This window comes from Candidozyma pseudohaemuli, assembly GCF_003013735.1.
Source record: "Candidozyma pseudohaemuli strain B12108 chromosome Unknown scaffold00002, whole genome shotgun sequence".
Classification (NCBI taxonomy): domain Eukaryota; kingdom Fungi; phylum Ascomycota; class Pichiomycetes; order Serinales; family Metschnikowiaceae; genus Candidozyma; species Candidozyma pseudohaemuli.
This window is the reverse complement of record NW_020194436.1, coordinates 406514-418304: the sequence shown is the minus strand read 5'-3', so window position 1 is coordinate 418304 and position 11791 is coordinate 406514. Positions and strand designations below refer to the sequence as shown.

At 45.1% G+C, this 11791-nt stretch overlaps 3 protein-coding genes across 3 annotated transcripts; all 3 read left to right on the top strand.

Annotated features, from left to right (window-relative positions):
* Nucleotides 1-1689: 1689 nt before the first annotated feature.
* On the top strand, nucleotides 1690-7229 carry GCD6 (translation initiation factor eIF2B catalytic subunit epsilon; the record flags this gene model as incomplete). Its single annotated transcript, XM_024856955.1, has 4 exons — nucleotides 1690-3020; nucleotides 3464-3536; nucleotides 4254-4804; nucleotides 5102-7229. The coding sequence occupies 4 exons, from the start codon at nucleotides 1690-1692 to the stop codon at nucleotides 7227-7229; spliced, it is 4083 nt and encodes a 1360-aa protein (XP_024714835.1).
* Nucleotides 7230-7672: 443 nt separating this feature from the next.
* Nucleotides 7673-9157, top strand: ERG1 (squalene monooxygenase; the record flags this gene model as incomplete). Its single annotated transcript, XM_024856954.1, has 1 exon — nucleotides 7673-9157. The coding sequence occupies one exon, from the start codon at nucleotides 7673-7675 to the stop codon at nucleotides 9155-9157; it is 1485 nt and encodes a 494-aa protein (XP_024714834.1).
* Nucleotides 9158-9922: 765 nt separating this feature from the next.
* VCX1 (Vcx1p) lies at nucleotides 9923-11152 on the top strand (the record flags this gene model as incomplete). The annotated part of the gene is made up of 1 exon (XM_024856953.1): nucleotides 9923-11152. The coding sequence occupies one exon, from the start codon at nucleotides 9923-9925 to the stop codon at nucleotides 11150-11152; it is 1230 nt and encodes a 409-aa protein (XP_024714833.1).
* Nucleotides 11153-11791: the final 639 nt, after the last annotated feature.

Sequence of the window (11791 nt, the reverse complement as noted above, 5' to 3'; positions counted from 1 at the left end):
TGACCACCCTTATATTGGCAATATCTTTCAAATCAACCAATTCCAGGAGATAACCATTTTCATTATCATGAAGTTTACTTATTAAATTGAGCCCTAAGAAGCTACTTACATCCAGGTATTTACTGTGAAAGAGTTGCCGTGAGAAGGTTCTATACAATAATTGCTGATTATACTCTTATTTTCTTCGTTATTTAGTACTCGATTTTGTATTTGATAATAATTTTGTTGCAAAATTGTATTACCCCCAAGTTTTGAAGAAAAAATGTCGAATGTATAATTTTAGTGTGCTCGAGAATTACGATATTTCATGGTTGTGCAATTTCGCAGCCATTTTGTCACATAACGTCTGAGACATAAAAATATTGATTGATTATGAAAGTGTCAATTAAGAATTTGCCTAACAGTGAAAAGAGAAACAGACTTTATTGCAAAATGATAGTTGTCAATACCCAAAAAATAAGCAAAATGATTCATTCTTATCATGGTTATCATGGCTGGACGAACTCGTTCAAAGTCTCCTCAAAATGATTAGCTCTTCGTTCGAGAAACAATACAAAAAATGTACCAACATCCCCGAAATATAGTAATCCAATATAAATAGGCTAAAAAATAACAAAAGACACCAAAAACCAAAAAAAAGGACAAATGCTCCAGGAGGGGTTTGAACCCACGACCGTCGCGTTCCTCACACGACCGTGACTTAGGTATAACCTTTGTCGTAACACGGCTATAAGCACGAAGCGCTAACCACTGCGCCACTGGAGCACCTGCAACCAAATATGTACTAAGAATCGAATAAGTTCAGTAATCTAGATAATTTTCAAAATGCGATTTTCGTAATAGCAGTCAATAATCTTTAGACTGAGCATAATTGAATGGACGGGCCGAAATTGGGATAGACGCGCCCGGGCTCGAGAAATTCGCATTTTTAGTTTTTAGGTTCACTTGATCCGCCTTTAATCTGACCAATTATGCTTGCTTTGGCCGAATTCCAGGACAAAAATGAAATAACATCCTGAAATAGCTACCAGCATTAATTGACACCTTATAGCGATACCCTTTGGCCAGATATCCGTCTCTGCCACCTTGATCACCGTTTCGTGAGACACAATGCCATTTATCGACGAAGTCAAAGCAAGACACTTATACTTTGAGTCCCTTTCTCTTGCTTTAAGACTCTAAGGATTGGTAATTCTGAATATGAGAATCAAAAACCTACGAGACACTTACAGGTGCTTCCTTAGTCATAACATGACTAGCCATTGTTTGCTGCCAATCGCTCGGTCCGAAGCTAACTTTCAGGAAGTAAGCCTATTCAAATAAAGGTCAATTGATAGGAAGCTCCGTTTGCATCTTCATTCAACAAGGGCATACTCCGATAAGGTCTCACTCCTTATCTGTGCAATTGCCTCCATACATACAAAAGAAAATCTGCTTAGCGAGATTTTCTGTTCTAGGCTGGTAGAACAATCGGTCTCACGCGGGATTGATTTGTCTTTGGGGTTGCATCTAGATGTATAAACGGCTGAAGTGACGTACGCGCGGGGCTGTCAACGGAGTTTTATCGCAGCCGTTAGAACCTCCGCCTAATGTCCACAGTGACCTGAGTCGGTCATCGATCAACGGGAAAAGCTATGTGTTTTAAAAACCTATATAGATGCATTGTATCTTATCTTTGTAGTAACAACCATGTATTTGTACAAATTCTTCCGCGAGAGCTTCTTCGGTAGGACCTTATATCACCTATCCGGGAGACGGATCCTTAATTATGCCGAGGAGGACAAGAACTATATAATCCCGGATAAGTATCTTCAAGGCTTTGACACCCCCATTGAGACCGGCTTGAAAGGGCCCAACGAAAAACCGGATGGAGACTCCGATATTATTCTTGTTCAGTTTGATGGCGATGATGATCCAGATAACCCTTACAATTGGCCATTGAAATGGAAGTCTTTCTTCATTGCCCAAGTGATGATACTCACCGCCTTTGTGTATATGGCATCGGCCATCTACATCCCTGGCATTCAGGCTATTATGGAGGATATGGAAATAAGTCAAGTGGTGGCCACCCTACCTTTGACATTGTTTGTTTTTGGCTATGGCATCGGTCCAATGGCGTTTTCGCCATTATCTGAAAATGCAAAGTATGGTCGGACATCTATATATATCATGACTTTGTTCATATTCTTCATTCTTCAGATCCCCACTGCGCTTGTTCGAAACATTGGGGGCTTGTGTGTTTTGCGGTTCATTTCTGGTATCTTTGCAAGTCCATGTTTGGCAACTGGTGGTGCATCAATTGCAGATGTTGTTGCTTTGCCACACATCCCTATTGCACTCTCCTTCTGGGCTTTTGCTTCAATGTGTGCCCCAACCACAGGCCCCTTGTTCGGCGCTATCTTGACCGTCAAGGCTGACTATCATTGGTCTTTCTGGTTTGTTTGTATCACATCTGGAGTGTCTTTTATCGTTCTTGGAGCAATGCTTCCAGAATCTTACTCCAAAACCATATTATACAGAAAGGCGGAGCGGCTTCGAGCATTGACAGGGAATCACAACATTTTGAGCGAGGGTCATATTGAAGTATCTCAAACCACAACGAGAGAGATGCTCAACGAGACCCTTTGGCGTCCAATAGAGGTGATCATTTTTGAGCCCGTGGTTTTACTTATCAACGTGTACATCGGCTTGGTATACTCAATCATGTATTTGTGGTTTGAGGCTTTTCCGATTGTTTTCCTTGAAGTAAAAGGTTTCACGCTAATTGAGATGGGAACTGCGTACATAAGCATAATGATTGGTATCATTATAGGTGCCTCCTTCTATGTGCCGTGGATACATCACAAATTTACAAAGAAGTTGCTAGATGGCAAGGACGTTGTACCCGAAGTGTTTATTCCTCTAGCAATAGTCGGAAGTGTGCTCATGCCAATCGGAGTCTTTATTTTCGGCTGGACAGCAGCCCCGGATCTCCATTGGATCGGTCCGCTCATTGGCGCAGTGATCTTTGCAGCTGGAGGGTTGGTCATATTTCAAACATTGTTCAATTATCTCAGTATGTCCTTTTGGAGATACATAGCTTCAGTATTTGCCGGAAACGATTTGTTCAGGAGTTTAATGGCTGGTGCCTTTCCACTCTTTGGACGACCATTGTTTCTCAATTTGAAGACAGCCAGATTTTCTGTTGGGTGGGGCTCTTCAGTTTTAGGGTTTATATGTGTGGCTATGATCGCAATCCCTGTTTTGTTCTATCTCAATGGCCCAAAGTTAAGAGCTAGGTCCGAATACGCAGGTCCTGGCCCATAGTTTGCAATAAATAAGATTTGTTCCAATAATAGTGCTAGTGACAGATCAAGGCCTTAGTTTCGGGGCTGTCCGCTGTCCATAAATAGTTACCTATTCCAGCCCCCACAACAACTGCAAGCATGTACCAGCCCACATAGGTCATAAATACCAACATAAGCATAAAGGAGTACCCAACCAAGAAGGCATACAAAAATGCCGACTTGATTCTGATTGAAACGTCTCTGTTGTTCGTAGCAGTAGGCAGCGCTGGACGATGCCTCTTGTGCCAATTGCTAGACCAGTGTCTGCAAAACTCATACAACATTGAAAGCAAGACAATGGCCAAAAAAGTCCCGATAAAACCACTCAAGGTCTTAACATGCCACCACTTGTAGACGACACAAGTGTTCTTCCAGTCCCAGGTAAATATCATCTGAAATTAGTAAATCTGGAAGTTTTGAAGGTTTATAAAACATACATTCATGTTGCACATCTCGGGCATTTCATGATCGGGCATGTGGCCCATATCGTGGGAAGCGTGTAAGGAATGGTCCATGACGAAGTAGATGTGGGGAGTTCAATCGATCGTACCATCTTGTGCGCACTTTAACTTAAGGATGATAAGAGAATGACACTCTGCAACGCGTTCACACCAGTTCAGGAAGTAGAAGGACATGAGCCAACAATAGCTTTAGCTCTCTTTGAGGTCAATTTTCAATTTGTTTTATACGAAATGAAAGTGTTTCGGCTTTAAACTCCATTACTCGTTCTTTACTCAGTGTCAGGCCGCCTTCTTGCCAAATGAATTACTTCTCGATGAGTCCTAGTCCAACATCTGTCTTTTGGCCATTTCGAAAAAAAAAAAAAAAAAGACACTTGTTTGTTGCAATTGCAATTTGCTATGGTTCGCTTAATTCGCAGCCATCTGCACAGGGTTGTACCGAGACCGCACAACTACTACAGACCAGCCTAGTGTATATTCATTCGATCCCATGAAACTTCTTAACAGGGAAGAGAGAGAAGCTCATGCTACACACGTTGCCTTTGAGGGTCTAAATGGCCTTCTCGTGGGTAGTTTTATTTCCTTAGGTGCCTTTGCATACCTCAAAATGAAGCATCCCGTGAAGTTTAAGCAGTTTAACACCTCCATCAAAGCTTGTATCTTGATCATGCCAACAGTCAGTTGCTGTGCATTCTATGCTGATCAAGGCTCTGTCCAATTTGATAAAGCAATGCGCTCAAGCCCTAAAAATGAAGAAATGATCATGAACCGCTTCAGAGAATGGAAGCGGAAGTCCACTCTCGGGAAGATAGCAGAATACGCGAGAGGACACAAGCTTACAGTGGCAATGGGTACTTGGGCTGCTACCATTGGTGGATATTACGGCTATCTCAAGCAGGATATTGGGATCAGTGAGACACAACGGATGATTAAGGTGAGCAGATTCAATGTGCCTGCCTCGGGCATTATCCTCGCAGCTACCACTGCCGCAATTTATGCTGATAAAACTGGAGTGAAGTCGAAGAAGGAAATCTGAAGTTGATGGTGGAGGTTCGTTGTGTGATGTCCCTCTTCTCCGCACATCCCTCAAGTGTCACGTACAATAGACTCAAAAGACTCACGATACAGACTCTTTGGCAAGTCATGTAAATAGAAAGCAAAATTTTGTTTTTATCTTTATTTAGTTTGTATTTTGGTGTTTGGTGGGGCTAGTTTCCACGTGACTCACCTCGGACTACGATGCCATACAAAAGATTTTGCGTCTACTACTGAGAAGCTACACTTGCCAATGCCACCAAAAAACAAGAAACAAAGGGAGGTAGTGCTGGACGAAAGGTTTCAGGCAATTGTCCTCACGGACTCTTTTGAAACCCGTTTCATGCCTTTGACATCCGTCAAACCCAGATGCCTTCTACCTTTAGTGAGCGTTCCATTGATCGAGTACACTTTGGAGTTCTTAGCCAGAGCTGGTGTCAACGAGGTTTACCTCATGTGCTCTTCCCATGCCGATCAAATTCAGCATTACATCGAAAACTCTAAATGGGCACTGCATTCACCATTTAAAGTTACTACCATCATGAGCTTGGAATCCAGATCCGTCGGTGATGCCATGAGAGACTTGGACAACAGAGGACTCATCACTGGTGATTTCTTATTAGTTTCTGGTGACGTAGTTACCAACATCGATTTTGAGAAGGTTTTGGCCTTCCACAAGCAGAGAAAGCTGGTAGACAAAGAACATATTGTGTCTATGGTGCTCACCTCAGCCAGCCCATTGCATAGAACTAGATCCCACGTCGATCCATCAGTGTTCATATTGGATAATCAGTCTAACCGCTGTTACTACTACCAGGATATCCCCCCAGCTGGTGGTAAGAAGAGCAGCATCAATATTGACCCAGAGCTTTTGGAGGACATCGAGAATGATTTTGTTGTACGCAACGATTTGATCGACTGTCACGTCGACATCTGTTCTCCCCATGTTCCTCAAATATTCCAGGAGAATTTCGATTATCAAACACTTAGAAGTGATTTTGTGAAGGGAGTTTTGACTTCTGACTTGTTGAAGAAGACTATTTATGCATACATCGCCGAGGGCGCTGAGTACGCTGCTCGTGTGGAGTCCTGGGACACTTACGATGCCATCTCTCAGGATGTTTTGGCACGTTGGTCCTACCCACTTGTTCCTGACATGAATTTGATCGGCCTGTCTTACAAGTACGAGTTCAATCACATCTACAAGGAAGACAAGGTTGTCTTGGCACAGTCTTGCAGAGTCGGGAATAGTACGTCTATTGGCGCCAACACTAGTGTCGGCGCTCACACTGCTATCGAAAAGTCTTCGATCGGTCGCAACTGTCAAATTGGCGCTAACGTCACCATCAATAACTCGTATATCTGGGACAACGCCGTGATCGAGGATGGTGCTACGATAAACAACGCTATAGTGGCGAGTGAAAGCACCATTAAGTCTGGTGCCGAGCTTCGAAAAGGCGTTGTCATTGGTTATAATGTGACAGTTGGTGCTGGAAAGGTCATCTCAGCTAACACCAGACTTGTTGACAAGCCTGTCCAGAAAGAATTTGGTAGCAGCGCCTTTGAGCTGGATGACGAGGATGACGATAGCCAAGAGGATGATATTGCAGCAAACACAAACGATGCGGACATAGTTGGCGAGGATGGTGAAGGTGTGATGTACATGTCAGACCGTGAGTTTGATGACGAGTCCGAACTGGAAAGTGCTTCACTCAACAACAGCAGTCTCATCTATCAAATGAGTAATCTTAATGTCTCTGATGACTCAATTGCATCAATTACGAAGAAAAAGATCAAGAGACATGCTCGTCACAACTCGAGGAGCAGCAGAAGGATGTCTGCCACATCTATTCTCTCCACGGACTATGAGTTTGAGGAGGAGGAACAAGAAGATTTCAACAAAGAAGCCGTTGCCACCGTTGAGAGGGCCATGGAAAACAATCACGACTTGGATACAGCACTTCTTGAGCTCAATACTTTGAGAATGTCGATGAATGTCACCTACCACGAGGTGCGTCAAGCTACAGTCCTGGCGATGGTAAAGAGAATTGTTCACTTTGTATCCACAGATACACTTAACGTTAAGGAGGCTGCAGCCAAGATATTTAACGACTGGGGTGCACTTTTCAAGAGACAAGTTTTTACTCAGGAGGAACAACAAGACCTCGCGCAAATTATCCAAGAAACGTGCGCTAACGTCGATCAGGAGTACAATCAGGTAGTATTGTTCATTGCGCTCCGGCAACTCTACGAAAAAGACATCATCGAGGAGGACAACATTTTGAAGTGGTGGGAGTCGGAGGCATCGTCCGAGAGCGAGGTTTTGAGGCAGGTGCGTGGCTTGACGGCGCAGTTTGTCGAATGGTTGCAAGATGCTGAAGAGGAGAGTGAGGAGGAAAGCGATTAAACGAGAGAAAAAGGGCTGTGTCAAGATGGGATCATGGCGCTGATATGGTGAGAAATTTCATTACCCGAGGATGGAGTAGTAGTCGCATCGCCTAGACAAGAATACGAAGGGAAGTATCGCCATGTGCAAGACCAGCAGATAAGCCGATGAAGAGATCGATAGTGGATGCTGACCAATTACGGGATTTTTCCAAGAATTAAACTACCTTGTTGAAGAGACTTAAATCCCTTCGGCAAAAGGTGCTTCACCAGCAGCGCAAAATCCATTATTGCACGCGGTAAGAACGCTCCATGGACTGATGGCATCGGCGCGCATAACATCGCTTATACGACGTGGTGCCATTTACATAAATTCTCACAGCCATCTTCATAGAATATATAAACCAGTGTTGTCTCGACCAAAAGAGACCGTACTGTTCAAGAAACACACATCCAAAAAACTAAATGTCTTACGACGCCATCGTTATCGGAGCCGGCGTGGTTGGACCATGTATCGCCACAGCCTTAGCGAGACAGGGAAGAAAGGTGCTCATTATTGAGCGAGACTGGAGCGAGCCAGACCGTATCGTTGGTGAATTAATGCAGCCAGCCGGTCTTAAGGCTTTGAAGGAGCTCGGTATGATCCAGGCTGTCAACGGTATCGATGCCGTGTACGTGGACGGTTACTACATTAAGTACCACGACAACAGGATCCAGATCCAGTACCCAGACAAGTACGACTGTGACAAGATGAACCCTGTGAAGCCAGTGCCAGACTGCGTATTTGGTGACAACGACAAGTACCTTGAAAACGACCCAGCCATTATCTCAGAGGACTGGGACCAACATGAGAATGTGCGTGGACTAGGGTTCAGCAACGGCAGATTTTTAACTAATCTTCGAAAGATAGTGAGGGCCGAGGAAAACGTCGACTGGATCGAGGGCTCTGCTACGGAGGTTGTGAGAGATAAGGAGAACCCTGACTGGGTTAGAGGTGTGAAGGTGAAGAGTCTCAAAGGAGATTTCACGACTTACGAAGCCAAGATTACTTTTGCATGCGACGGCATCTACTCGAAATTCCGTAAGGAGCACTCCAAGACTAATGTTCCTGCTGTTGGATCCTACTTTGTGGGTTTGCAATTAGAAGATGCTAAGCTTCCTGCTCCTCACCACGGCCATGTCATTTTGGGCGATCATGCTCCTGTGCTCATCTACCAGACTACTCCGAAGGAAACGAGAGTCTTGTGCGCTTATCGCTCCACCAAGCCACCATCGGCTGCAAACGATACTTTCTACAGGTACTTGGAACAGGAGGTTTTACCCTCTTTGCCCGAGGAGCTCAAGCCAAGCTTTGAGCATGCCATGGCCGGACGCAAATTCAGACCAATGCCAAACCAGTATTTGAGCGCACTGAAGCAAGGTAGCCGCAACAAGGGCTTCATCATGATTGGCGACTCGTTGAACATGAGACACCCTCTCACTGGAGGTGGTATGACCGTTGGTTTGAATGATGCTGTATTGCTCATGAAGCTCTTGCACCCAAAGCAGGTGCCAGAGTTGGACGACTATGACTTGGTCTCAAAGAAGTTACGTCAATTCCACAGCAAAAGAAAGCGCCTTGATGCCGTGATCAACACGCTTTCGATTGCTTTGTACTCATTGTTTGCCGCAGACAGCAGGCCACTCAAGATCTTGCAAGACGGCTGCTTCAAGTATTTCTTGCTCGGTGGAGACTGTGTTAAGGGCCCTATCGGTTTGCTTTCGGGCATGCTTCCCTTCCCCATGTTGTTGTTCAACCACTTTTTCTCTGTTGCATTCTACTCCATTTATTGCAACTACTGCGAGCGTGGATTCGCTGGGTTCCCCGTGGCCTTGTACGAGTCTTTTGAGGTGATTGTTACAGCCGTCATGTTGTTCACACCATACCTTTGGAAGGAACTTGTGAATTAGACTTCAGTTTGGGAAGCCTTTTTGGAATGAAATAGACAGTTTGTTTTTGGTCACTCGTTACTGTCAGTCATGTTAATAGCCATCAACTTTTAATCGATGAACAAACCTTGTTTTATAGAGTCTACCGTAGTGATGCAAACTGACGCAATAGTTCACTAACAAGACGGTTGAAACATTGACAATTTTCCATTGGACCATCTCATAAGGTTCATAAATTGGATTTCTCGCTTGCATCCGCAAACATGATTTACAATGTCCAGTTTGCTGCGACTGAAAGCATATGTCACTGATGCGTCTGAAGGTTTTCGTTAATCTCGCTGCAAGTATGCATGTCAGTGCTCATACCACATGTCATCCTGCTCCTCATGTGTAGAACACAAAAGTACGAGATTGTGGATCAAAATTTATACCTAGTAGACTTCAAATTTATTGGAAAAGTCTATTTCGTTGAAAGTCTGACCAACATTTCATCATCAACACATCAACCGTAAACACTTCCAGATACCCGTCAAAAATAGCTGCAACTCGCTTAAGGTGCCTGGATTTCGCAGCATTCAGCATTTGCTCAGCGTGAATGCATGCCCGATACAGTCAGACCGGGCCACCAGGGCGTTCCTGAGCAAAACAGCCCGCCTTTTTTTCTCCCCCTTATACTCCTTCAGCCACTTTTTCGCTGCAGAATAGCAAAGGCCGGCCGTAAACCTGCACACTGTCCCGTAATCATCGTGGGTCAGAAAGCTCAATCTCAGATAATCTACAATATCAATGTCGGACGCTCCTCTTTTAGGTAGACGTCCAGCCACGCGTACTAGCTTCAAAGATGCTGCCTTGTTTACGTTGAAACTGACCTTGACGTCGTCTCCTGTCAATTACCTTCTTTTGTTTGTGCCTTTGGGTCTTATCGCAGGCACCTTGGAGTGGAGTTCGAATGCCGTGTTTTGGCTCAACTTTCTTGCTATTGTGCCCTTGGCCTCAGTGTTGGCATATGCCACTGAGGAATTGGCTGAGCATACTGGTGAGACCATTGGTGGTTTGTTGAACGCCACTTTTGGTAACGCTGTGGAGTTGATCGTCTCCATTATTGCCTTGCTCAATGGCCAGGTGAGAATCGTCCAGGCCTCCATGCTAGGATCTATCTTATCCAACTCCTTGCTTGTTTTGGGCTGTTGCTTCATTGCAGGCGGAATCACACGCGTCCAGCAGACCTTCAACCAGACCGTGGCTCAGACCATGTCTTCCTTGATGGCGTTGGCCACGGCGGGTCTTCTCATCCCTGCTGCATTCCACGCCTCTGTGCCTTCAAAGGGCAAGCTGAAATTTCCCGATCCAGACTCGGAGGCCGACTTGAAGATCTTGAGTCTTTCCCGTGGTGTCGCTATCATCTTGCTCGTGCTTTACATCTTGTACTTGGTGTTCCAATTGCGCACCCACAAGGCTCTCTTTGAGGAGCAGTCTCAAGAGGATGATGGAATCATCACCCTGAGCGTGCCACCTGAGGGCACTGTCACCAAGTCCGACCTGGAGCACTTGACCATCACTGGCTCGCTTGCAGTGCTTGTGGTCGCCACGGTGCTTGTTTCATTCTCTGCCGACCTTTTAGTGGGCTCAATTGACGATATCGTGGAGCTGCTGGGTCTTTCCAAGACATTTATTGGTTTGATTGTGATCCCCATCGTTGGAAATGCTGCTGAACACGCCACAGCAGTGATTGTGGCCATGAAGGACAAGATGGACTTGGCTATCGGTGTCGCCGTGGGCCTGTCGTTGCAAATTGCTCTTTTCGTGACACCCGCAATGGTGATCATTGGTTGGATTGTGGATGTGCCCATGTCGTTGTACTTTTCTACATTTGAGACTGCAGTGATGTTCGTGTCGGTATTCATCACCAACTTGGTGATTCTTGACGGAGAGTCCAACTGGTTGGAGGGAGCAATGCTTTTGAGTACCTACCTTGTCATTGCCCTCGCCTTTTTCTTCTACCCTGATCACGCCTGAGACAGCGCTGAGAAACATCTCATGCTGCTACCGCATTCGGCACTGTGGAGCATTGTTGCAGCCGCAGAGAATGACAGCGTCGGACGCATCTGGAGCGTCGTCTAAATAAAAACACCGTGTTTGAGGCGATGTAGAAACCGTTATCTAAACATACAGTCTCTGTTTCAACTAAATTAGGGCTGCCAGTAGCACATCCGAAGAAGCGCCTGGCCCATTGTCTCATACCAGAACCACCGCAGATCCTCTTGTGGCCACCCTTCTCCAATTACATCTAATTAATCTTGCGCTTCATTATTACGAAAACAAAGTGCCCTCACTCCTTATCTCTTGGTTCCATGATTTTGTTTGGTTTTCATTTCTTGTACCATTTTCGATTGTCTTGCACTTTCACATCTCATTTTTGGTTACAGGGCTTCCCGGTTCGCTCCTCATTTTCTCCCCTTCGGGCCATTTTGCGCACACCAACCGCGCTATCGATTTGCAACCACCAAGCCCACGCCCCATACCACTTGCTGGCGACAACCGGGAATTTAGAAAAAACGAAGACATTAAATCTAAAAAAATTGAGGAACCGTCCAAGTTTATATCTTTAACTTATCAAATCCGTGCACCAGGGGTGTTTTGGCCATGTCCCTGCCG